Raw genomic sequence first — 27,199 nt, 5'->3', positions numbered from 1 at the left:
AAAGTGATAAATAATTAGCGCATATTCCAAGGCAAGAAAGCTGAATTTTCCTATTTTTGCCTTTAGATTGTCACTGTGTGATCTTGCTGGTTCAGAAAGATGCACCAAGACGCGTAATGAAGGTGATAGATTGAAAGAGAGTGGAAATATAAATACCTCTCTCCTGATTCTAGGCAAGTGTATTAATGCACTCAAGAACTGTCAACAGTCAAAGTAAGTCCTACAGATTGCAAACAGGTTATACTTCTCATGCATTGCATACAACAGTTAAGCTAGTACTTGAAATATACTAGCTGACACTGAGTTTCTTCTGGAAAAGATGGATAGACTTTACAGATGTATAAAGTCTTTTTGATCTACTAAAGTGCTCTATAAATTTGCTTGCTGTGCTTTTTAATTAAATCATTGAATTCTAAATTGGTAAGCATGCTGTCATAGGTTTTAGCAATTTAACTCTTCTGAGTTTGGCTTGTCAAACAAATTCTGGAATGACTTTTAAAAACACTTTTCACTACCCTTACTGTAAAAGGATGAAAGTTTAACTCATTTATTTCTCTGTTAACAAACCCCATTTGCTACGTAATTCTACTGTTCCACTTTTCCTCACAGTGATATTGCTATGTTTATCCTAACAAAAAGAATTGTTTTTCCAAATCTTGATGTAACGTTAGCCAGATCAGAAAGAATGGTAACCATATGCAGACAAAAAAGCCTACCTGCTATTTATAGGCTAGATTGGGATCTAAATAAGAGTAGACTGAACTTATTGTACAGTTGTTTAAAATACAAAATATATATAGTCCCATCTGGTTGCAACTTTCCAGGAATTCTTTTCCACAGTTTCTCATCTGAAGATCTTTCTGTTCCAGAAGTTGAATGAACTCACTTTGCTCATGATATGCCCTTATGAGCTTTACTACTTGTGCCATTATGCTGTGCCTGACAGCCTATTCACAGTCTAATATGCTTAAAAGATTTAAAAAAAAAAAAAAGCTTTGCTAGTGACTTGCAGTCTCCTATCTTTCTGTCCATTCTAGATAGGAAGGATGCATTAAAACTACCAGATTCTTAATGGGCTTGAATGTATTCAGAATGTCTTTCTGGTCCTAATAACTTGGAATTCCAACAACATACAACAAATGTTCTGAAGAACGATCTCTTAAAATATTTGTCTCTTTTGCAGTTATTTTTCTTAAAATGACTGGTTATTGTTCCTGCTTGTGGGCCACATGTTCTGACAGCGTAACTGCCTTGATAAGTTCTGTAGCACTATTCACGTAATTTAATAGCTGTCATGTGAGGCTGTGTGACCTACCCTAGGTAAAATGTTGAACATGTTAAAGGGCTCCCATTGGTGGTTTTACTGTATCCTAACTGAGAAGATAATGATTAAGTAGCAGCTGAAACAGCCATGCAATCTCCATGAGCAGGTGTATCTAGCAAAAACCAATTTTAATTCATATAAATATTACTGTAGTTAGTTATAGCTTGTAGTCTTCCAGCTGGATAGCTCTTATATTGACTGGAACTTATTTAACTTCTGGCCATGATTTTTTTTTTTTTTTTTGTCTTCAAAGGCTGCAGCAGCACATACCATTTCGGGAAAGTAAGTTAACTCATTTTCTTCAAGGATTCTTCAGTGGAAGAGGGAAAGTATACATGATAGTAAACATAAGCCAGTGTGCTTCAGCATATGATGAAACACTCAATGTGCTGAAATTCTCAGCCATTGCACAAAAAGTAAGTGTGTAGTTGTTTATCTTGTTGATCAATAATTATGATTTGCATTTAAGGAAGGGGCTCTCTCACTTCAAAGAACATGAATTTAATTACTGCATTTTCTGTCCCCATGTTGTGATCAAATTTTCTAATTACTTTTAGTCAGGCTTTATTTTCTTGTGAAGTGTCTAAAAAGCTCTACTAGAACGTTCTTTTACTTTGGAGTGTGAGGACAGGAGCATCCTCTACCAAGAAAATCCTCTACTCCTCTACTCGTGCAAAATGTCTAGCCTGAATGGAAGAGGCTTCTTCTATTTAGAAGAAACTCCCTAAAATTGGGTAAACTTTCTTTCTCTGCCCATAATATGGTCCTATCCAGGAGAGCATGTCTAGCTGCCCCATATGCCACTGATATCCGAATTCTGAATACTGTTGAAGTACTGACAAAAGTTCGACAGCAAAGCCTGAATGGTTTCAGTAGGAAAGTGGAGGTTAAGCAGAATGGCTAAGAGTAAATGCAATGATATAACGTTGATAAAGATAGAAGACTAAACTGTCAGATCAGTACTGGAGCCTTAATGGAAGACACAAAGCTTCTGAGATTTAAGAAATACTGATTGCTTTGTTCTTTATTTTCTGAGTAGGTTTTAGTTATGGACACATCTATTCTTCCCCGTGATCAGTCATTTGGCCAGAAATTGGTAAGAGAATCATCACTACTAAGTGATGCTAAAATTCCTATTCCGAGGAAAAGAGCTACTATTCTATGGGACCGGAGCTTAGAAGATGTGATTGAAGATGATGATGATGAGATGGAGGAACATCATAATATGGCAAGAGAAGAAGAAGAGCAGAAACATGATGAAAATCAAGTCCTTATTGGAAAAGAAGAATATACAGTATGTATCAGGACTACTTCAGGAATTAGTGTAGCACTGAGTCTTGAAAAAACGTATTCTCCTGGTTTCCTTCACCTCTCTCGTATTCCTTCTGATCACCTTTTTCCATAAATCCAGTGTTAAGAACTAAAAGCGGGATTACTCAGATTTTTCATCTATTGTAGGAAAGATGCATGAAATGTGTTGAAATACACACTGAGTAATGACACATGCAGGTTTGCTTCTATTGGCTTTGTGTAACCTCTGTTCAGTATGTGTCAAGGATTACTTGTGTTCTACCAACAGAGAAGACCTTTCCCTTACATTTTGTTAACAGTTACTTTTAAGATTTTAGTCTCTTTTGGGACAGTGCTTCTGCAGAAAGTTACTTCCAGATAAAAAAGGTAGTAGGGAACAGATTAGAGTCTGTTTTGTGGATGTTTCATTTATCTCAACCAAAAATGGGCATTTGAAATACAAGAGCTAAAAAAGCTTAATTTTTAAGGACTTAAAGTTCTTGACAAATGCCATTTCTGTGCAAACTTATCTGTTCGGTACTAGCACAGCATTTTATTCTTCAATCTAATTGTGAATGCTCTTGTTTATGAAGAAGTTAATAAAAGAATTTTTTTCAAACATAGTAAAGTGGTGTTTTAGTGTTCAAGGAATGGGGAAAAATTTCACTTCTGGGGAAACCAATACTTTATGAAAAATGCTAATTGTAATTCTAGGCACTGCTGAGTCTTATAGAACACTTGAAGAACAAACTTATTACTGAAAAGAAAAATAAGCTAATGCTGGAATTAAAAATTCGTGAAGAAGTGATACAAGAACTTTCCCGATACTTTGCTCAGGAGGAAATAAATTTCAAGTAAGTTAGCTTTTAATTTGACTTAGAACTATTGCTTAAAAATAAGGAAATACACTTATTTCTTAAAATCTGACCTTTGGCCGTAATAGATTGTACTCTTCTGCTAGGCTTGCTCTGTTACTCTTACCTGTTAATATATCTGTTTCTATTTCTACTATGAGTTCAGGAAAAATACACTGTATGAAAGTTTGGGGGGCCATGGGAAGGGGGAGGCTGTATCTCTGGAGTCCTTAGTGATACTCCAGACAAGTATTCTGGCTCAAGAAACTTAGGAAAAAAATGCTTCTAGTATACACTTCCATCTGTTGTAATTCCTCCTTGCTCTGTTTGCTGCCATCTCCCAACTCCATTCCCCCAGCAAATCTTGGGGAGTGGGGGGGAAATACACTTCTATTTTTAGTGTAAGAGTAGTATTCTGTGTATTATTCTGTTGTGCCAAAATAAAGGAGAAACATCTTTGTTTATGGGAAGCTGTACTAATAACTTAGCAGCTCTTTTGGCTGACTTTCTTTTCTACTACAGAAAGTGTCTTTCTCATGAACGTGAACGGCTCGAAGAAAATTCTGAAAGGCGTCTGGAAATCTTCAAGGAACTTGTAAATGGTTATACTAGAAACCCTGATGAAGAAGAGAAATTAAAGGATCAGTCTTGCAGTGAGCAGGCTGGACCTCTGGTATTTTTTATTGACTTTTTCCCCTGAAGCTGTTTTGTTTCTTACTAATTGTTATGGGGTGGGATCCCTTATCGGGATTAGACAGAAGGATTATTTCAAGGATGTTTTCTAAAGCTGTATCCTCAGAAAGATGTTAAATGAAATATAGATAGAAGAATGGTTGCTGAGTCTTAAGTACACATTCAGAAGTCTTAGCTTGTATGTTAAACTTGGACGCAAGTTATCTGTAGTTATATGAAAGGGAATGTAATGGTGGATCATTAGACGCTATAGAAATAGAGTAACTGTTACTTGATAATAGGCTTGTATGTGGAGGGAGACAAGGACTGGCAACCAAGTTGCATATGAACTCACAAGTTAGGGTTTGAAGCTGGAACTAAAATTGTCTTTATATAGTTGAATTCATAATGGTGTTCTACATTATTTTTCTAGAAATAATGGTTATTGTGTAATTATTTGCCAATTTTTAATGGATGTGAATTATCTTTCAGGATGGAGAATATAGCGAAGTGCCAGGCACCTGCATTGATCTTGAGGGCATTATTGATTCTCTGCAGAATGATGTCATTGATATTAAAAAGCAGGCAGAAGCAGCACATAGGTACATTGTGTCCCTAGAGGACCCACAGGAAGCTGTAGGTTGGCTTGAAAAGCAGCTGGGAAAAATTACCACTGAACTAACGAAGACCAAAGAAGAACTGACAAAGAAAACCACTGAACTAGCCAAAGCTGAAGAAGAGCTGACACAGAAAAACAGGGGTGAGTTAGGTATAATTGATATGGAAGGCAGAAGAAATAAATAGTTAACCAAGGTGAAATGGAAATAATTTGTTTGAGCAGGAACTGGGGGGGGTGGAGGAGGGAAGCTCTAGAACTGGGAACCATGTTGCATACCAGAAGTGGTAACCTGTTTTGTGTGTATTCAGGTTGTTCAACACAAATCTTGGTTGTTCCATTTTATTTCTTCTAGGACAAGTCTGCAACAAACAGTTATAAGCTTTCTGAAGTGTGGGGTAGAATGTCTATGTTATTGATGATTATGTTGTAATCCCTATGCTTTACATGATGTTGAGGCAGTGTTTTCAGGTACCTTGTGGAATATTGACAAAGGATACAACGATTTCAACATTCTCTTGATAAGACTTATGCTTAATATGGGTTGCAAGACTCCATTATCCTTCTCCAAGAAATCTAGACGACTTTTGAAATGTGTTCTTTGAGAAGTTAATGTGAAAATGAATCAATTTATTCAGAAGCTACTTCGGTACAAGAGTATTTAGAAAAATGCACTAGTGAGTAAACAATACAATGGCTGCTTATATTATGCAGACTTCTCTGTATGTTACAGACCTTGAAATGCAGATGACTAAACTGGATGAGTCTGCTGAGCAACTTAAAAAAGCAACTGAGGTAATTTTATCAAGAAAATCCTTTGCTACTTTGATTCTGGTAGCTTAAAATGCTTTTTTTCAGTCTGTTTATAGCTCTTTCACTTGAGCTTATCTGAACTTGCTTTAAAAAGCATTGTTTAATTCAACAACTTAATACTACATTAGAAACTGACTGAACTGCTGTTTCATATTTCCAAGAAAATGAATACACAGAATACAAGGATTCAAGAACTAATGGACATCGTGGGGCAAAAGGATGATGTTATTACAAGGCTACAAGATTTAATATCCCATTTAGAAGAAACTGTAGAAGACTATGTAAGTTGTACATAACTCAATTTTCTTTATACAAAAAATCTAGACCTATGCTTGCCATGGATTTATCTGTTTTGGAAAACTAATTTTCTGTTAGTAGTTATAACTTCTAGGTTTGGTCTCAACACACTTGTTTCCATTTCAAGCAATACCAAGTGGAAAATGTGTGTGTTGGGGTTGAAATATGAAAGACGAGACTTCAGAAGCATGGAACTGAAGTTACTGGAGGACTGTTGATGAGACTGAGTAGGCCCTCTAAAGAAACAGCTCACACTGGGAGGGCTTAGGCAGTGGGAACAAACAGATTGTGTCATTGACTGTACTTTGGCCCAAATGAAAGGGAGGACTAAGAGGAAGAGATCAAATTTAACTGAAGCTCGAGGTTAATAATACAAAGATCAACTGTGTGAATTAGGAACGAAAATATTAGTGTGGCCCAACAACCATCATCCCACAGACCCACTTCCAAAGAAAGAGCCAGAGTATGTACAACCAGGGTATCTCTGCTTTTGTTGTGACTAATAAACTTGCTACTGGCTAATGTACTGCTAGTTGCTGAATTCCTAAAGTGTACCTGGTCAGTGTGTGTAGATTTAAAAAATAAAATAAGAAAAAACATGCAGTTGCTTTTTTGAACCTGATGCTCAGTAGTCTTAAGTAGTTCTGAGAACACTAAATGGAGTTTACTTTGTCAGCATTCAATCAGTTTCTCTTCCCCTGAAAAGATAAGGCTTTGACCTTGCTTAGCTTTTGACTCCCTAGCTCTTCCTCACTGCGATTTAGGTTTTCTATAGTATTAAAGCTGAGTGAGAGTCGCAATGACTGCTACTTATTATTACTATTTCTTCCAAGAGCAAGATTCCAACTCTATCCAATGTTTCTATGAGACTGTGTGGCATGACACTTAAAACATGGCCACGAGCCTTAATGCTATTAGGAGGATTTTCCTTGAAGTCCTGAGGATGAGTAATAAGTCCTTGGCAGTGCCAGCATGGCTTACTGTTTGTGTCATCTTGCAAGAAACTAACTCACCTTAACTCAGTTAAACACCTGGTCTAAAGTATGTACGACAGAACTGACTATGCTTTCAAACTGCATTGTCTGTCATGAATAAAATTATCTGTGCCTTTGAAGTTGATTATAACTCCAAACTATAGCAAACATACAAGCTCATCACTTCAGTGTCATAAGAGCTGGTGATTTGTCCTTCAAACAAATTGGCAATTATATAAACCCTGTACATAGGAAATCCTTTTTTGGGTGGTAAACTCATTGATTGTATGTGAATCTTTACATTTTTGCAGTTTCCCAAGCTCTTGCTCTGCCTTCTATATTGTTGAAAGCATTGTGCTCTCGGTATCTGAAGGCATACTTGCTCTTGCTTTAAGATATGTAATTGATTTCTATGGGGGTTTTCAGAGGAACATCTTACCCAAATATTTTTTGTATGCAAATACATTTACAAAATGCACTAAGACTTAAGTGCTCATTTTGTAAAAATTTCAATGTAACTGACTTTATTTTAATCCAGGACAAGACTGTAACTAGCATTAAAAGAAAAATGGCAGAGGAGAGCTCTAACAAAGTAGCTGAAAGCAGCCAGATAAAGGAATCTGAGGAAACTGTATTGGAAGTGGGAAGAAAGCGTTCATTAGGAAATGAACCTACTGCGGAAGAAGAGCCACCTACAAAGAAAGGTACAATTTCTACCGTCACAGGACAAGGTGTCTTTCAAAAAAACTTGATTCCTATTCCAGAGCAGAAGCCAAAAGTTGCGAAGCGTAAACTTTGTGGTATGAGGAGAAAATCTGTGCTAAAATGTAAATGGAAGTAACTGTTACGTAAATGCTTGTTTGCAGAAGGTCTTATACTGTTCACTCTTAAAAGCTTAAAATAAAAGTTAGTTTTTTAGACTGCTTCCTCTGTTGCTTTTTCCTCATCTGCTGATAAACTCCCAGACTCAGTAATTCTAATCTTCAGGATTGTTTTCATATTAACCTTACTTCCACTTCTGCTCTTCTTCTGGGAGAGTAACATCACCTGCTCAAGTGCTTCAAAACTTCTCAGGACAAGCATCAAAGCTGTCAATGACTTACTAATTGCTCAGTCATAAACATTGCCACACAGCACATATTGTAATTGTGTGTGTGCTGTGAACACACCAGCACTGGTCAAGATGATAGTGCTGGCAAAGAAGAAAAGATTTCCATCTGAATAGAAGTAACTATTTAAGTCCATAGCTGGCCTGTTGCACAGCTCTTATGTTCTTATGTTTGCACTTTCAGTTATCTTGCTTTCTTTACTTTGTTTGCAAGTTTGCCAGGGTACCACTTCTTATTTCTATCAGCGTCATTAAAGTCTGTTTAATCATCAAGATGGAGCTATGTGGGCCTGATTTGTGCAGGCAGAGCTTACAGGTACTATTTCACATTTAACTTCTGGACACAGCTGGGCTTCAGTTTCCTAGAACTATGGAACCCATATGCAAAAAGGGAATCAAACATCCCTTTGACACTTCCCTTTGACCCTTTATTTCTTGCTCTTTTCTTTCTTGCCTTCCTCTTGCAAAGTAAGTTTGAGGAAGGAAATCTAGGCCTTGTTTGGATGAGGATGCTGCCCTAGGAAGTAGGGGAAGCAAGTAATTCTCGACAGGTTCTAGGAGTGATTATACAAACTAACAGCCAACAGATTCATAAAGTGTTAAGCAGAGGTGTGTTTAGTATTGGAACAACATTCACAAGTGTTTTGTGCAAGGAAAAGTCTGGAGGAAGAGACTAGGTTTGCCAACAGTAACCAAGGGAGGTAAAATACTAGGCTGGGTGGGCAAATGGTATGTGTAACCCAGTAGAGCATTTCTGCTGTTTTTACAACTTAATTGAACAATTGTCGAATATCTGAAGTCTCACTGAAAGAAAGTTTTGTCTCTGTCAGAAGATGGCTTGGTACACCAAACATCTCTGTCTCTACCATCTTTGTTTGGAGTGAATACTGGATCCTAATGGTACCACTTGAAGGTACCATGTACATCAGTGTTACAGGGGGAGGTGGGGGCAGTTGATGAAGCTGGTGTAGACTCTTTAATACACTAGATAGTAGTAGGTTTGTTATAATGACTAAAACACTCAAAAAAAAAAAAAAAAAAAAAAGAAATTAATTCTGAGAACTGACAGTTTCATCATTGAGATTTTTCTGTTGAGAAATACAGGCTATTCAGTCATTTTAGGTGTTCCTCTTACTTTTAGGTGTTTAAGTGTCTGACTTCAAACCTGAGCTGTGAGATGTTCCATAATGGTTAAAAATACATGTTAAAAAATTTTCCCATTTTTGTTAAATATACTTGGCACAATAGAAAAAAGAGCACAAATATATTGTGTTGGCTGTTTCATAGGATTTTGCCATACTAGTGGCATGAGCTAAATTTGTTTTAAGAGATGATGTGTTATCTTGGCTTGAAGTTTTTGTACATTTCTTTGGCCTTTAGGTCTTGCCTTCCATGTTTTGGGACGGTGCTTTTAGTACTTCCTGCATTAGAAGATTCTGGACTGAATGGCACACTATCTTCTTGCAGTAATATTTATCTTGCTTTATAAGCATGATTATGGTTTTCAGCACAAAGCATCGCAATTGCTTCTAATTCCTTTTGTGAATGGCTATCTTCTTCTTGCTGTAGGTGTTGGGCTATAAGCTCTTCAATTTCTCTCTTGATGCCTGAGATAACAAAGTACCTTATAGTACCTCAGCTCCTTTCCCCTTCAGTGAAGTATGTAAAACAGTCTAGTATGAGGAATATGTAGTGTTTAGTTTGATACGTTTTCTTGGGCCTGCCTACACAATTGGCCTTTCAGAGGAAAACTATCTCCTAACCCAAAACTTTTAGTCTTCTAGAACTTAAAAGCATGGCTTTACAAGCTAAAGTACTGCTATCATTGTGTTTGATCTAGCAGGAGCTTCTGCTAGGTCTAATTAGAAGAGATCAGCAGGAAGAAAGTGTTTGGTAGAATTTGATGACTATTTTTATTAAATTGGTTGCGGGCTGTCTGTAAGAGTTGTTGGATCAGTTCAGAGGCTGTTTCCATGCAGTGCATGTGATGCTACGTGATATGGCTGCCCAATTCCACCCTGTGGTAGGTGCAGTACTTGCAGGAAACAGTATCTCCCTAGAATACATAATTGTCATAACCTCAATCTTAGAGATGGTCAGGCTTTTTTGTTCTAAAACATGGCATGCATGTTACTGAACAGGTGGCTGGATTCTTAAGCACTCATGAAATGCAGCTGGAGTCCCTTTTGATAGAGAGAAAATGCATGTGATTTTTAGTTAATTGCTCATTACTTATGGAAAAATCAGTCTCAAGCTAATAAAATATTTATGCAATTTGAGTTTGGAAATTTTTATCTCTTTCTGAGAGAACTTTGCATGTGATGCTGTAGGTGTAGGCAAAAGTGGTGATTCTTATTTTTTAAGAGTCCAATTGAAAAAAGAGGAGGGGAAGGATAGGAACACTGAGCAATAAACTTGTGCGGGATTTCAGCTTCCTTTTTAAAATAAGGGGACATTGAGTATGAATGAAACTTCTCAAAAAGCGTATCGTGTTTGCTCTTCTAAATATAGTTTGGATGATTAGCAGTATTGAAGGGATTGTTGAACCAGTGAATGTGGAAACTGGATAGAACTAAATTATCTAGCTCATAATATTGGAACATTTTTATAAACTAGATAAATTCTCTACTAGCGTTAGAGTAGAAGGTTTGAACAGAGCTAAGGCAGAGAATTCTTTCAGGCTGAGGGCCTTTTGGTGCAAAGTACTTAGAAGTCCAAGGCACCTATTTCATGTTAAGCTATTCAGAGGGCTTTAATTACTTTGAGACTTCAAAATGCCATCTGACGTGAGGGTATGTTTTCCATATTGTGACCATTTTTCACATCATAATTGCTACTTGGTATTGCTAATAACTTAATGATTTTCATCAACCTGAGCTGTATTCATTTTTAGGAGCTGTGAAAGACAGTTGGGAAGATTTCTCGATAGAGCGAGAAAGAACTGAACACGTGAACCAAAATAGTTATGACAAACATATGGAAATGCTAGCACTGAAGGAAAGAGTTGAAACCTTGGAGAGTCAGATAGCTGCACTTGAAGAACAATGCAGAAGAGAAAAAAATGAAAAAGAAGAGTTCAGTGAGCAGGTAACAAACTTGCAACTTCAGCTCTCCCACTCTGAAGAAAGGGCAACTGGCTTGAGTGAAGAGCTTCAGCAGTATCGAACTGACTATCAGCAAATTGTTTCTGAATTGGATAAGCAGAAGACTATAAATAAGGAGAAAGAAGAAAAGATTCTTCAACTAAATAAGGAAGTAGAAGATGCCAAACAAAATATAATTGATAAAGTGTCACAAATAAAAACAATGCAGTCCAAAGTAGATAAGCTATGTAAATCTCACTTAGAGTCTCATGCTATGGATTTAGTTGATCTAAAGGATTCCTTAGATTATAAAAAAGATGAATCGGAGACATCTCAAATTAATTCTATGTATATGCAGTCCCAAACTACTTCTATAGCAGATCCAAGATGGGAGAGCTCCTTTCACTACAGTATTGAAAGCATTTGGGAAGAATGCAAAAGTATTATTAAGGCTTCCTCGCAGAAAAGTCAGCAGATCAAAGAACTAGTTCAAGAAGTTGAAAACTTAAAGAAGGGGCTTGAGGACATAGAAAATTGTAATAATCAACTAAAAGTAAAACTAAGTGAGATTACAAAACAAGATAGTCAGTCCATAAAGGAAAAGGATCTTATGGATCAGTTGCAAGAGCAAATCCAAAAGAAAACTCAAGATTTTGAAAAACAGGCTGCAGAAGATCATAGAGTAATTAAGCAATTTGAGGAGGAAGTTACAAGTTACAAGGTAAAAATAAGAGAACTTGAATGCCTCTTAGAAGCTTTTCAAAAAAAAGAAGACAGCATGACAAAGTTAGAAGAAATACTTAAAGAAAAGGAATCTATTATTTTAAATTTAGAAGCTAATACAGTAGCTCTGCAAGAAAGATGTGCTAATTCAGATCAAAAAATCAAAGAGTTACATAATCAAGAAGCAAATTTGAACGAAGAAGTTGTGCAGTTGACAAACAGCTTGGAGAAGATGAAACACTCTCTTTGGGAAAAGGAGAAATATGAAAATGAGAGAACACAGTCCATAGAACTGTAAGTAAATAGTGAGATAACTCATAGCCCTTTGAGACTGAGTCTGAGTTAAAACTACCTTCTATGAACACTGATCTTCTTTAACATAACACATCTGCATGTTATCAATATCATTTACTAAACTACTACTACAAGATATCTTATTACCTTGAAATTAAGGGGAAAACAGAAACATGCAGGGTAACAAATTGGGGATTTATAATAGTTTTATGCTGTATATTCATGAGAACTGAATTTGAGTAGTTTGTTGCTTTAGCACCTTAGGAAAAGCTGAAATCTGAAAGTAAAAGTATAGAGTTTGTTATTGATCTTGATAGATCTGAGATACTATTTATCGATAGAAACCGACAGTCAGAGCTTGGCTTAACCTGTGAATGTTGTTTCTTTCAGATGAGTAATAATGTTATTTCTGTCTTTTTATTTCTAACACCAGGCTAAATAAAGATCTCTTTGATAGTTCTGCCCTTGTACAGAGTTTGAAAAAAGATTTGCAGACGAAAGAGGAAGATTACGAAGATTTGAAAGAGAAATTTTCTGATGCTAAGAAACAAATCCAGCAAGTACAAAAAGAGGTTTGTAGTCGTAGTCAAGGTGTTTCTTCTGCAATTTTATTCTTGGTTTTATTTGAAACATGTTTCTCTCAAATCTCCAACTTTGAAGGTTAAGTGTTTCATGTTAAGACTATTTTGTTATACAGCTAGAGTAGCTGTGAATTGTTAATATTTCTGTTGAAGCTGTAGAGAAGATGAGATGCCAAAATGTGGTTTAATATAGGTAATGGGGGGAGGAAGAAGTAAATTTTATTAGTAACCTTGAAAAAGGGTTGTGGGGAAAGAAAGGATGATTTGATTATGGTGAGATACTTTACTATAACAAGTATCATGTCTTACACTGGTATTTGCGCTAACTTTAAAGCCTCAACCTTCAGACTTGTGGAAAATGAATATATCTGGGAGGAAAAGTGGTATATACCAGAAGAAGAAAGCACTCCAAGACTTCTTTTCAATTTCAGTTATTTTTTGTATTAGTAACTTGTAGTAATAATAATTGTTAATATATAGTTATGAAGTGATAGTTTCTTAGAACCTGATAAGTTACTGCAAGAATTTAGTACAAAAGATTGGAAGAGTTTGGGATTGAAAATTAAGGCTTAAAAATGTAATAGTGTCTTTCTTGTAGCCTTATGCTTACTGACCTTTTACTGCTCAGTTTGGTGGTTAATCCTTCTTTATTTGACAAAGAGTAAGGGGTGGTGAAATCATGTCAAAAAACTGTTGTTTTTCCAACTAGACAACTAAATTTGGAGTTTAGATTATGCCATTTGAATTTTGTTTTTCCTGCCAAACATACTGTAATAACTGATGGAAAATCGTGTCAGAAAGAATGCACAGTATAATGCACATCCAGACCCTGAAATTTAGTTAAGATGTTCATATTCTTGCAATAAATTGATTTTTTTTTTAATGAAAGTATTTAGTTATTTAGGTAACTTAGATTGTATAAAAAAAAGCTTGTAACTAATTGTCAGCTTTGTTTGTTGTCTCTGCATTCTACCTCCATTGTAGGTGTCCACAATGCGTTCCGAAGAGAAATCCCTGAGGAACAAAGTTAATGAACTTGAAAAAATCAAAAAACAGTTGAGTGAAGAACTGGATATCAAACAGCGTGCTATCCAGCAATTTAAAAGGGTATTTTTTTTTTCTCTTAATTTTTTAACTAGTCTGTTAATGACATGTTCTCTAAGTAACAAAGCTTACAGAACTGGAGGTAAAACTAAAGTAGCCAGCTCAAACTAGACATAACAGATAAAGTGTTTAAAAAATTATTGCAGAACACTGGTAATTTTTTTTTAAATACAGCAATCAGCTTAGTAAATACATATGTAATACCCTGATTCTATTTTGTGATGTCTACTTTTATTAGTTGAGATGTCCTTCTCTAAACCTTTTTTATCAGCTTGAATGCTCCTTTTACACTATATAGGAAAAAAATATTTATTCTAGACTGTCTTAAATGTTCCACTCATTCAAGTACAGAATGAAAAGCTTTGTAGGCTGCTACTGATTTCTAGTATGTATGTTTTTCTTTCAACACTCTTTTTTTAACTTGCTTTCAATGATATGTAGGAGCAGTTGAGTAATGAGAAGCTGGAAGAAGTATCCAGACAGTATGAGAATACACGTAAAGGTCAGAAAAAGCCATTACTTTTCTGTTTTTTGTGCGTGGAATGTCAGTGTAATGAGTTGTCATGCTATTAACTACCTTGATAAGTTTTACGTATTTGTATTGTGAGACATGATTTGAGAAACCCGAAGCTGAATGTTAAAATGTTAGTTAGCAATTAATTTTTGTTGTATCACTATTATCAAGTGTATTTGAAAGCAGAGAAACAGAATTAAAATAAGAAACAAGTCCTTGAGAAAGTGTAGATACGCTGTACTTTCTTTAATCTGGTATTTATTTGCCAAAATAAATGACCTTTAACAAAAATCAAACACTGAAATACGAAATTCTACAACAATAGATTCTGTAGGCTTGATGAACTTAGAGTAGCTGAATCATGGCTTTCTCATAATACAGTCAATATTCTTATTTATCTTAAACTTAGATGAGAGATTTAACTCTATTTAGTAAGACTTTCTTAAGCTTTTTTATGTATTTGTATATAAATATTTGAATAGAGATGCTCTATTTCTAATAGATCTTTTGATCATAGGGGGAAACTACTTTGTATTGAAGGCTTTCTTAGAAAAAATCATGGGAACTGGTAGGGGGTTCATCTGTAAATTTATTTTCAAACCTTCAGAACTCAGTGCAAAAGAAAAAATAATTGAAGATATGCGGATGACGTTAGAAGAACAAGAGCAGACTCAGATTGAACAAGAACATGTGCTTGAAGTCAAATTAGAAGAAAACAGCAGATTAGTTTCAGGTAATCTCTCCAGGGAAAGGAAGCAGGGAGGCAATGTTGGTTTTTTTATATATGTTGCAGTAGCCACTTCCATTTTCCAGTTGACCATTATTTAGGTATTAATTTTCTGTAATACATAACAAATTTCTAATAGTTGTAGGCTTCTGTTATTCCTTTGTGTTAGTAGCTGATAAAGCCAAGTGACTTTAGCAGGTAAATGTTAATGTGGTCAAATACATATTTGAAACTACACACCATGTAACCTCATTTTCTGTACCAACCAGAATTGGAAATGTGGAAGCAGAAATATATGCAGTTGAATAACCAGAGCAATACTGAATGGCAGCCAAAGATGATCGGAAATGATGACACAAACATAAATGGAAATGAGGAATTAATAAAGCTGCAGAAAGAACTGAAGGTAAAATAGGGTGACTTAATTCATACTTAATTTTAAAGCTGTACCTTCTACGAGACTAGTTTTTTTTTCATAATCATATGATAAGGAGTACAACTTTCCCTACATTATGCTACAATGGACAGTGCTTCTGTTGCTGCCTTCCCCTGAACGTTTGTCTTAACCAGTCTGACTTCCTTCATTGATATAAAGAAATAGACTCTCACTGGAATTTCCGAAGTGATTATACAACAGATTGCATTTATTCTATTAGTGCAATGGTTCTGCACTTTTTTCTTTCCTCCTGAAAAATTATTTGTTTCTAATACATAAAACAAATGCTATCCTTCAAACAGAAGGGAAAGTTGAACGCTCATTGCTCCATTTTATACTAGATCTACACAATATAAACCAAGTACTTAGTCGATTTGTACATCATATGCAAGAAGGAAATACGTACTCGAGGCAAATCATAAACTTCAGATGATAGTTTTGTCAAACCTGTTTCCTGTCAATAGATTTGGTTAACTAAATAAGCTATTTAGATTACGTAGACTTTTTTCCAAGCAGTTTCTCAGGTGCTGTCTTCCTTACATAAGAGAAGGATAAGAGATTTGATTGTGATTTAAAAAAAAAAAAAAAAAAAAAGGCAAGGTTGCTGTGGATTGGCCATTCTTAGGTACTCATCTACTCCTACCATTTAAATTGTACTGCATTCTTCGCTTTTCAGTCTTAAATTAGAAGCAAGTTTGCTAATGTTTCCTGTAAGGTGGCATAAAATATTAGATGCTTGTAAGTTAGAAGGGTCTCCTTAGTACTACTTTTGGTGTAACTTTTATAGTGCTCATGATTTAGTTGGAGCATTTTTAAAGAAATGTTCTATGAAGTCGCTTCTTTCTGAATAAGAAATGCTGAAAATTGATAATGTCTTTTCCAATAGAAAAGAAGTGATGAATATCTAATGCCAGCATTTGAGAATATGCTGGAGTAAAACTGTTAGTATTTATCTTTTTGAAACAAGTCTATTTAATGGTAATCTGGCTTTTAAGACTTTGGTTTTGCTTGATTTCTTATGACTTCATTTCAAATCTTTTTTTATAAATAGGAAAATGAGGCAAAATATCAAACTGACAGAAAAAAGTGGATGGAAGAAAAAAAAGGACTCATAGATCAAGTAAAAGAAGCTGAGAGCCATCGCAACAGAGAAATGAAAAAATTTTCTGAGGACAGAGAGCGTCATATAAAGCAGCAAGCAGAAATTGTAAGTGATGAGGTCTTGGCAGAGTGCTTTAGTGTAAGTCTGTAGTACAGAACAAATTTCATGTCAAGTACTAGCAGTATCAGCATTTGAGAGTAGGTGACATTTGTCAAAGTCCACTCACTTTCTTATGTGACACAAAGCCCAGATGAGATGTTCTCAATATGGAAAAGGGAAGGAGGGTCAAAGAATAAATAATAATAAAAAAAAAAAGTACGGGATCTACAACTGAAAATGAATTACTGTTTAATGAAGCTAAGGAAACATTTCAAATAACAATTTGTTTCTTGGGTCTTCTATAAATCTTCTATAAAAATAGAATCCTATAAGGCCTTCGAAGGATGAAGAAAGAATAATCAGAAGTTGGCGAGAAAAAAGCTTCTGTCCAGATAAAAAGTAAAAACACTTGGTCAAAATGCCAGTTGTTTTGCTCCCATGTAGCTTTCAAAACAGTGACTGATATTTTATGAAAATATAACTACTTTGCGTGCTCACAAGCCTGTTGTCATGTCTGCAACTTCTTAAGCACATGAAACTGTATGAATCTGTACAGTCTACAGAACTATATTTATTATCTAGAAGTAGTTAGCATTGACTTTGTGGACCTGCAACCAGCACAGAAAAAACATTAGGAGCTTAGTATTACTATCACTCTGTTACTTTTCCTGATGCTTGTTAATAATCACTTTAACAAACAGAGGTTGAAGTTCTTTGGGAAAAAATCTTTCTTCACAAGGAGAGTAATATAGACTGAAAATTGAAGCATGGTTTGCTTTTGTGTATTTGTATACAGTATATTTGTAGTTCTGCATGTCCTTTTTAAGATGTAAAAGCGCTCTCAAGTTTTCTAAGGCCATAAAATAGCACTAACTATATGAAGCCAAACTCTCAGAACAGTTTGGATAGTGTGTAGTAGTAGTGTTTGTTTTTAATCTTTTCTCCATTTAGGAAAGACTTACTGCAGAGCTGGTGGAAAAGGACAGCAATCTTAATAAGTGGCGTGAAGAGAGAGATAAATTAGTAGAAGCTTTGGAAGTACAGCTCAAGACTTTGGCTTCTAAGACCATACAAAAAGATAAAGAAATAGCAGAACTGAAACAGTCTGTCCTAAAGGATTCAGGAAAGGTTAGTTTTTTTTTTTTTTTCTTACCATGTCAATTGCTTCCAATAAATTCTGCAAAACACTTCTCTTACTCACCATTTCAGCTGCATTTTTGTTCTGAAACATGGTCATATTAACATTTGCAGCCAGCTTAAAATAAGGCTGGCTTTATGTTCTTTTGAAACTGAATTTGTGTTAGTGGCTAAAATTTCAAAATATTTAATAGTTCAAATAAATGCACAAATCAATTTGATTCTTTGTTTGCAAGGTTGGACTAAAAATTATTTTAAAATGACTTTTCCTGTAGCTTGTAGGACTTTGCCCCAGGCTAGGCTTAACACTTGATAGGAAATAGTTTTCTCTTTCTTTCTTCAGGTGCTTTTCTGATCTAACATGTAGAGTGGCATGAGATGAGAGAAGTGAGGAAAGTTGAAAGAAAACAATGGAGGCAGAGAAGGAATGATTTCTCAAGTTTTTTTTAATTTCTGTGTCCAGCTTTTAACCAGGATAGAAAATCTAATTAGAAGCATAGGACTTCAAAAGCTAAACAGAAGACTGATTTAGTTATCCCTTCTCTGGATATTTGAACTCAGTCTTCCCAGGTGAACATGCTTAAAACAAAATGATCCCAACTGCTGGCTCTTTCACAGCAGCAAGGACTTAACGGAAAAAATAGAAAGCCAAACTTCTTAGACCTTAGGGAAGATGACTGAAGCACATAAGTAGAGCAAAATAAAAATTGTATTACATCTTTCCAGGCTTTGTGACTTATTTACTTCCAATAGTGGCCACACAAATAATTTAAACTATTGTAGCTTTCGCTTGATAGAATTACAGGCTAGAACAGGCTAAAATTAATGCTATTGAGTAATTGCAGTGCTGCTCATGTATATGTTAATTCTTTTTGCCAATCCTGTAATTTGGCAATTTTTATTATGTTTGTTAGGATAATGAAACTGTGATAGAACTAAGAAAACAGTTGGCTGATAAAGAGGACTTCATAAAGGAATTGAAAAAATGCATTAACCATGAAAGCCTTCAATTTTCACCAGAAGTACCTTTACATGAAGAAAGTCAAGATACAGTGGATTTGTCTGTAAACAAAGAGGTATGATTAGTACATACTAATGTTTGTTATATTAGAGAAAATATTAATGATTGTTCTGTTCCTTTCTCAGTATATATTTGTGAGATACTGGTAATATCCCAAAAGTTATAATTTCAGGAACTTCCAAAATGAACTGTTAAGTGTATTTTTTAAAAAAGTTCCCATGTTCCCAAAAGATTGTGTAGGTTATCATGCATTCTCCACTAATCTTGCTGATATAATTCTAGTATCCAGATAATGAAATTTGCAAGCTCTACCACATCTGTCTGGCTTGAAAGAAAAAACAAGTGCTGCTAGACTTCTCTTTTGATTATCCCCACGTGTCCAAGCAAACAGCATGACCAGCGTGATTAAACAAGTTTGTGGCTGGTGCTATTATTACTATTGGAAGATATACATATGCAGTTTTCTTGTTTATGTGGCATGAGGAAAAGGCTAGCAATACAGCTTCAGAAGTAGCTTCTGTTTTGTTCTTTCATTTACTTTCCTGTAAAATAGTTGTTCCCAACAGCAGTGCTCACATCAGTCCCATTCTGTTTGTTTGAATTGACTTAACTGGTTTTACTATTCCTGCTTCTGTGAAGGGTTATGCATGGACACTCACTACTTATGAATGAGGAGAAAAGCCAACTGGTGTTGACAGTCATTGAGAGTGCTGTGAGAGCAGGAAGGGAATAGATGACAAGGTGACCAGAATCACACACCCCTAGATAGAATCTCCCTTTGCCACTTTCAGAGACAGAGTATTGAAAAAGATGGACTGTTGCTGAGACCCAGCAGCTCACATCTTACAATCACATCATGATGTTACTTGCTTCTCAGACTTGTGCTGTCTTTTAGTCTAGGTGTTCATGAGGTGTCTGTGCTTGAGATTTTATAACTTTAGAAAACTCTGTGTTTTCTTTTTTTTTTTTTTTAAGTTTATTCTATAGGATAACTTCTATTCATTCTAAATATTTACAGTTTATGAAGAAACAAAGTGAGATTAATCCAATCACTGGAGACACTGTTCCAATAAGACATGAAGTTAAGGAGAATGATTCCAACAGTGCTTCTTCATTAAGTGAAACTGAGGTTGGTATGGAACTTTAAACTGGAAAGTTTTATAGTTGTATAGTGTATGGATTTGATAAATATAAAAATGGGTAGGAAAGAGTGTGATGTCTGAACAATTCTAAAGTTATTCTGCAAGTATCTTTTGACATGATCAGATTGTCTGATTTGAGAGCTTTTGGTAGCTCCAAAAGCTGAAGAAACGTAACTTAGTGGTGAATTTTATCTGTGCTTTTGAAAATTGAAAACTTTCATTATAAAGTAGCTGATTAGATAAGCCACCTGGAAAAATACTTCTGAAGCCATGTTAGCTGAGGATGCTAACCAACCCTATGCAAATCTTTGATTGCTAACTTTCATAAAGTAGCAGTTATATAAAGAAAAATGTTACGTTATTATTAACCAACTCATTCTTGGAAATGCAAGATGTGTGGTTCTTGCTGTTTGGCTGTGAGGTGGTACAAGAGAAAATCTTCAGCTTGTTGACAACATTGCTGTCTGAATGCCTGGGCTTACTCCAGGGAAAAAAGTGATAAGACTCCTGCAGATTGAATTTGGCTTGTAGCTTGCCAGCTGGACCTTGTTATTTACACAATTAACTTCCATAGTGTTGAAGGAGAAGGGCAAACTCTCTGAAGATAAGCTACAGAGAAATTCAATTTTTCTGTCTAAAGCTCTTGTATCTGCCTAAACCTCTTGTACCTGCCTAGTTCCTAAGCAGCAGAATTGAGATGGACAATCATGTCAATTCTGCTGCTGATAGCTGCATGAACAACCCAGTTGTTTGTGCCCTTGAGGAAAATGACCTGGAAAGTATCAAGCTGAATTCAGCATGGAAAACTTAAGTTTTTATTCCAATCTATAACTGGAAAAAAATAAAGATCCCCTAGAAAATAAGGGTTAAACTCGGTTATAATTGGAGTAGAGTTCTTCTGTCATAAAAACTCTGTAAACTAGTATCTGAAAAACTGATTGAATGCTTACTTCACGTATCCTTTTCCAGGGGGATTGCATTTTATTTTTATCTCATAATTACTTAATTTGTTTCCTAAAAATTTCCATATATTGCAGGAGCATTCAGAAACTGTCCTTGACTCTTCTGAAGTGTCCACAGAAAACGGAAGAACTAGTCGGTTCCCAAAACCAGAGATGGAAATCCAGTTCACACCTCTGCAACCAAATAAGATGGAAGTAAAGCATCAGGGCAGTGCCTTACCTGTGACAGTTAAAATGCTCAAAACAAGAAGGAAAAGGAAGAGTGACGAAATGGATGAGGTATGACCTAGACCAATTAACAAAGTATTGTGTAGTTTTTAAATGTATTACTGTGATACTTTATTAGAAATTTATTATCTGATTCTCAAGGAGATTACCGAGGTCTACAAATACCTCTATATCAGGGAGGGGCAAGGGAGTGAAAGAAGTTTAAATAGACATGAGTGGTGGATCTCCAGTCTGTGTTGAATAAGGCCATAGACTTCAATATATCCAGACTCTGGTCCCATGTCCCTGCCTTGCATTTCCTCTTTGCCTTTTACACTGTGCTCTCCCTGCCAGCACCATTTGCTGTGTCTCCAGCTCTCATTTGTGGGATTGCAGACCAATTCTACGGAATTGATAGTTTTGGCTTTGGCAACTGTTGTTATCAGTTCTCTCCTAATACATAATTTCAAATTAAGCTTAATCAACACAGTCCAGAACTCCAAGGCCACCTCCCTTTTTTTTTTTTCCATCATATGAGGGGCTGCACAGAACTGCACCAGCACCTGAACTTTGCTGTTTTCTGTAGACTTGAATGAACTGAAATGAATTAAGTTGGGCTAGGTTATATGCTGCAGCCTTCTTAATGTGCTGTGATGTTTATATGTGAGCCTGAGACTCCACTGCAGTTCAGGATGGTATATGTTGTTCCCTGCACGTTACCAGCATACTTTTCACTGGCATTATATTCTTTAATAGAATTGTCGATGTGCAGTTTTGCTTCACATGGATCTTCAAAGAAAAGTTTATGTAGAGAGATGCCTTAATTCTATTGTTAATCTGTTAGTAACAATCTGTTTTTATCATTGTCACCATAAACCTGAAAGCAACTCAATAAATCTAAGTATAAATTCAACTTACATGTTTGCTTGTTAAATACCTCAATACTGGATGTGTACGAAATAATGGAGAGAAGAGAATTTCAAATGGCAGAATGGTTTGCCTACAGGTATTTCTAGTTCCTTTTAAGTTTATTTAGCATTTGAATAGTTACCACTATCCAATTATCCATATTAGCAAAATATCCAAATATCCACATTAGCAAATACCTCCATACTGTTAGCCATAGCGTTTAAGTTTAAGCAGTGGTTGTTTATATGACAAATTATTTCTGGAAGAATCCTAGCCAAAATTTACGTATTTATTTTCCTAGGATTTTGTGAAAAGTGAAAACAAGAAAAATGAAAAATCTATGGCTTTTAGCTCACCTTCTACAAGCAACAAGAAAACGGTTTGTTTTTTGTTTTTGTTTTTTTGTTTTTCCTATTTTTGAGGTATTCTTCTTTTGAAGTATTTTAGTGTTTCTGAAGTTTTTTATTTATTTATTTTTAATTTTTGATGGTTTGGCATTTTCTGTAATGCATTTCTGTAACTTTCTGGAGATGTGAAAGGAGTGAACATTATTACTCAGCAATATCTTATCTCACTCAAGTATATAGATAAGGTTTCTTAAACACTTTGTTCCTCTTAAATCCTATAGGCTAACCAAGGAGAGAGTAAGTCTGTTTGCCAAGTGTGTACTGGCTGTATTGTATAATGATCTGGAGGAAAGGATGTTGAGGAAAGTCAAGTTTGAGTGTATCAATAAGTGCTGTTGTAGGTGATGCTCTTGAAGGAGAACTAAAGTTCATTTAAATGCATGTCACTTAAATGCACATCACTTAAATGCACAACAATTACAAAAATGTCTTCAGGCTGCAGTACTGTCCTGGGCAAGTTCAGAGGGTGGGTACTGTATTTTTTTTTTCCTATCAGTTTCCTTATATTTTATTTATAATTAGAATGGTTTGTGTAAAGAAATGCTCTACAACCTGGAATTGATGTTTAAAGAAACTGTTTTCAGGTATTTCACTCGTGCCCGGAAATACTTGAAACATTGACAACTTTTTCTGGATATAGAATGAGATACTCCCACAGCGAGCAATATAGACTAAAGTGGTGTCAGTAGCAAAGCTCAAAATGTCAGCTTAAAAATAACATTGAAATAAAATGGATTTAAATTTGAAAATAAGTCAGACTTCAGCTTAAACATTGGTCTTGTATTTCTGCTCAGGTGTCTACTACACAGACGTCTAGAAAAGAATATTCTCTAAGAAAGCAAGAATCTACATCAAACAAAAGGTCAGCTAGAAAAAAGGATGGAACACTACAAAAACTTGGAGGCTTTTTTCAGAGTTCTCCTACTATTATTCATTCTAAAGGTTTGTACTGAATAAATAAAACTTACTCTGTGTTTTCTGGGCATTGTGTAATGGCGTGTTTCTACTGTGGTCTGTTAATGTGCGTGTTATTAAAGGACATGTCTGCCATGTTAAGTAGTTTATGAAATAATGGAAACTGAACTAGGGACTGCTATGTTGAATTCTGCAGAGTGGAAAAGGCTATCTTGATTGCAAGGACCACACAGTTCTAAAGTTTTGGTTAAATGTAAAAGGTAATCTTGGTGGGATTAGAGGCCACTAAGAATTAGGAGGTGAACTAAATCCAAATTCAAAATCCTTTGTATTTCCATAAGTAAACCTTTTTTTTTTTTTCCATCTTTACCTGTCCATGTTTTCTGTGTAATGTGTAATAATGACTTTTGATGCATGTATTTGTGAGAAGATTAGTTCTACAGAATGTGAAAGCTATATGATAATACAGAATACATTAATTGCCATATTTTATTGATGATCTTCCTTATATTTAAATATAGATTTGGGAAGATTAACTGCTAGGCATCTTCATTGAAGAACCTTTTCTGTTCTTTCCTACAGGAATGTACAATCTGAGGTTCTATGGCTTAAAAAGATTAGCAGAATGCATAAAACATGATCAGTTTTAAGTCCCAAAAGACACTCTTATCTGGCTGGTTCAAACATTCAGTGTAGATAGTGAAAACTGAAGATCTCTACACCAATTTGAAAAGTTGCTACAAAATAGATGTTATTTCTGTGTTTTAAAATAATCTAGTTGATGATAGTGGGATTGTTCAAAACTTTCCAGGTTTATATCTATTCTATGGAGACAGCATATCAATAGAAACCAAATTCAGACTATTCAAAATTTCAACCTGGAATTACTTAATTCAAGTAAATGAGTTTCAGTTTTTAACCTTCATTACCACATCTGGTATTTTCTTTCCCTATTTGCATAACTTAGTATTTCTGGAGTTTTCTTGTTTTCTTCTAGCTCATAATATGCAAGTACTCATCTCTTTAGAGATTTAGTACTAGTTTGAAACTATGTAAGTGTATAAACTTAAGCCTGCTGTCCAACTCCTGCTGAAGTTTAACTTTTAGTGACATTTGAACCCGAATTTATTTTAATATCCCTTTTGAATATATACTTTAAACTCTTGCATCCAAAAAGCTGTTTCATCTGTAGAAACCGTGGTGGTGAAATAAAATATTTGAATGTTTCAGCTTTATTCTGTTTATTTTTAACTACTTTTTTTTGTATTCATTAACTTTTTGAGGCTCACTAAACCAGTAAGATACTGACTTATGACTTAAAAAAATTCTTCTAGCAAAGAAGCTGATGGCAACAATAAGCTCTCCAAAGAGCTCTCCGAAGTCTTCAGAACCAGAAAGTCTCAAAGAAAATGAGATCAAGCCCAAAAGAGCTAAGAGAAAGCTGTATTCAACTGACATTTCCTACCCTCTAGATATCTCTGCTTCTTCAGTAAGTACTTACAGGTTACTCTAATGTAATATATTTCTATAATCTTTGCTTAAAATAAGCTATAAGGGGAACAGAACAAACTTGAAAGTCTGGTAAATTTGCATAAGGGGTGTGATAGTACTGAGTGTTTCTTGATTATACCTAGCCATTCTTTTTGGTAATTTTTTCCTACTGTTTTACTTTATTTTCTATTATCACCTCTCTTCTGTGTTTGATTGTGACTTGATAGGTGATATAAACAATCTTGGAGATCTCTTTCTATTTGGAGCCATAAGTAGCTTAGTTCTGGTAACGGGGAATGTGAATTATTCTGCTACAGTAGTTGAGTCATAATGTATGTGTTTCTTCCAGCAATTAACTGGCATAACATAACTTGTTATACTATACTACTTATGCTATGCTAGTTAACTATAGCATAAAGAAAGAATAGAAATACAGGCAATTTAGGGATCCATTAATTTGGAACAGCATGATCAAAGCACTAAAGAAAATTCTGCATGTACGATTAACTTGGCAGTGGAAGTGAGTGCTTAAGGTAACTTCAAATTCCATTTATGTCTAGCTTATCTTTAGGTTACTTTAAAATGTGTATACATCTGTGCTTTTCCAAAGTACACTTTAGACAGCCTGCTGGGTATGCTTGAGCTGTGTTCTCCTGTCTAAGCCAGTTTATGAAGGGTCTTAAGTGCTAAGGCTTGATGTACTGTTTCTGAAATGCGATTTCATGGCTCTCAGTAGCTATGGTGCTGGTAGTACTCCTGCTCTATTAGAACTACGTCTTTTAAATCTGTTTAAGCCTGTCTTCTATTCATGATGGTGAGCATTTGTCCATGCTGCATTATCTCATTGAATTTTCTTCATTCAAATTGTATGAATGAAGGAGGCAGAAACCAAAATGTTGTTTGTTAGAAGATTAAGAAAATGGGACAGAACTACAGAGACAAAAGAAACTGAGAAACATGAAATTGAAAGGAAAAATGAAAGATGGAATTCTGGGTGTCGTGGTTTAACCCGGCTGGCAGCTAAACACCACGCAGCCATTCGCTCACCCTCCCCCCTCCCTCTCTGGGACGGGGGAGAGAAATGGAAAGTGAGGCCCGTGAGTTGAGATAAAGACAGTTTAATAAGACAGGAAAATAATAATAACAAAATAATAACAATAATAATAATACAATGGTGATAATAGGAAAATAATAATAATATGTACAAACAAGTGATGCACAATGCAATTGCTCACCACCCGCTGACCGATGCTCAGCCTAACCCCAAGCAGTCCGGCCCCCTCCCCCCAGCTAGCCACCCCTATATGTTGTTTAGCATGATGTCAGATGGTATGGAATACCCCTTTGGCTAGTTTGGGTCACCTGTCCTGGGTCTGTCCCCTCCCAGCTCTTACTGCACCCCCAGCCTGTCTGTTGGCAGGACAGAGCGAAAGGCTGAGATGTCCTTGGCTTGGTATAAGCACTGCTCTGCAACAATTAAAACATCGGGGCATCGGGGGGTTATCAGCACTCTTCTCATCCTAAGCCAAAACACAGCATTCCACCAGCTACTAGGAAGAAAATTAATTCTGTTCTAACTGAAACCAGGACACTGGGAAAGTGAGAAAGCCACAGAAGTTTAAGCTATAAATGTATTTTGAACACCTCATTTCACAAAATGAGTATTAGAGTTAAGAAATTAAATTTACCTTTAGATTTTCTTTGGACATTTTTTAAGATAAAAGGAATTTTGTATGGTCATAGCATTTTTATTGCTTCTAATCAAGCAGCTATAAAATGGTCTCTGTCCTATAAACATCTGGTTAAAAGAGAAGATGTTTTCAGAATGAAATTTGCTTATTATGGGGAGAAAAACATGTAGTTGATTACATGAGTCTAGAAGTGTATGTCAGCCTTCTATAAAGAAAAGATGAGTAACTCTTGAAATGTCTTTTTCAGATTTTTATAGAACAAAATGAGAAGGAAAGCGATCATCTAATCATCAAGCGACGTCTCCGATCAAAAACAGCTAAATAATCTTGCAGAAGCATGTTTGTATTTCCTAGTCAAGGCATGCTTTATTGTATTATTTTAGCTGATTGTATATAGGAGGTGATAGATACTTTGTCATGCTACTAAGCTTGTATATTGATATGTAGAATATTCCTGATGGTTTCAAACTTTGACTTAATTAAAATTGAAATAAGCTCAAGAAAGCTTGTATCATTTTTTTATAGGAACTGTTCCTTAGTTACCCGTTGTTCAGTGATAACTATGCCTGTGAAGAACGGCTTAAATTCTTGTTTTCAGGTGGCTTGTATACTTACCCTAAATTTGGGGTGGCGAGGTTAGGAGGAAGAGTACACATCAAGACTTGTGCATCCTTAAATTCTTTACAATCCCTGAAGGATGAAGGAG

General features: G+C 35.4%; 1 protein-coding gene across 1 annotated transcript in view; it reads left to right on the top strand.

Moving 5' to 3' along the window:
• Positions 1-26,962, top strand: part of KIF20B (kinesin family member 20B) — a gene marked incomplete at its 5' end in the record, with an annotated part of 34,587 nt that extends 7,625 nt beyond the window's left edge. The window contains 24 exons of the mRNA XM_082764654.1: positions 67-213; positions 1,578-1,740; positions 2,364-2,618; positions 3,329-3,468; positions 3,991-4,141; positions 4,633-4,900; positions 5,490-5,551; positions 5,731-5,850; positions 7,379-7,544; positions 10,842-12,048; positions 12,482-12,620; positions 13,614-13,736; positions 14,175-14,235; positions 14,855-14,980; positions 15,244-15,380; positions 16,462-16,617; positions 17,563-17,739; positions 18,663-18,824; positions 19,788-19,898; positions 20,949-21,152; positions 22,291-22,368; positions 23,191-23,338; positions 24,646-24,800; positions 26,741-26,962. Of these exons, the coding sequence (XP_082620780.1) occupies positions 67-213; positions 1,578-1,740; positions 2,364-2,618; positions 3,329-3,468; positions 3,991-4,141; positions 4,633-4,900; positions 5,490-5,551; positions 5,731-5,850; positions 7,379-7,544; positions 10,842-12,048; positions 12,482-12,620; positions 13,614-13,736; positions 14,175-14,235; positions 14,855-14,980; positions 15,244-15,380; positions 16,462-16,617; positions 17,563-17,739; positions 18,663-18,824; positions 19,788-19,898; positions 20,949-21,152; positions 22,291-22,368; positions 23,191-23,338; positions 24,646-24,800; positions 26,741-26,818 (4,534 nt within the window). The 3' untranslated portion in view covers positions 26,819-26,962. The remainder of the gene's footprint in view (positions 1-66; positions 214-1,577; positions 1,741-2,363; positions 2,619-3,328; positions 3,469-3,990; positions 4,142-4,632; positions 4,901-5,489; positions 5,552-5,730; positions 5,851-7,378; positions 7,545-10,841; positions 12,049-12,481; positions 12,621-13,613; positions 13,737-14,174; positions 14,236-14,854; positions 14,981-15,243; positions 15,381-16,461; positions 16,618-17,562; positions 17,740-18,662; positions 18,825-19,787; positions 19,899-20,948; positions 21,153-22,290; positions 22,369-23,190; positions 23,339-24,645; positions 24,801-26,740) is intronic.
• Between the last annotated feature and the right edge of the window lie 237 nt (positions 26,963-27,199).

Source organism: Aythya marila (genome assembly GCF_965140915.1).
Source record: "Aythya marila genome assembly, chromosome: 7".
Taxonomy (NCBI): Eukaryota; Metazoa; Chordata; class Aves; order Anseriformes; family Anatidae; genus Aythya; species Aythya marila.
This window is presented reverse-complemented; position numbering and strand designations above follow the sequence as displayed.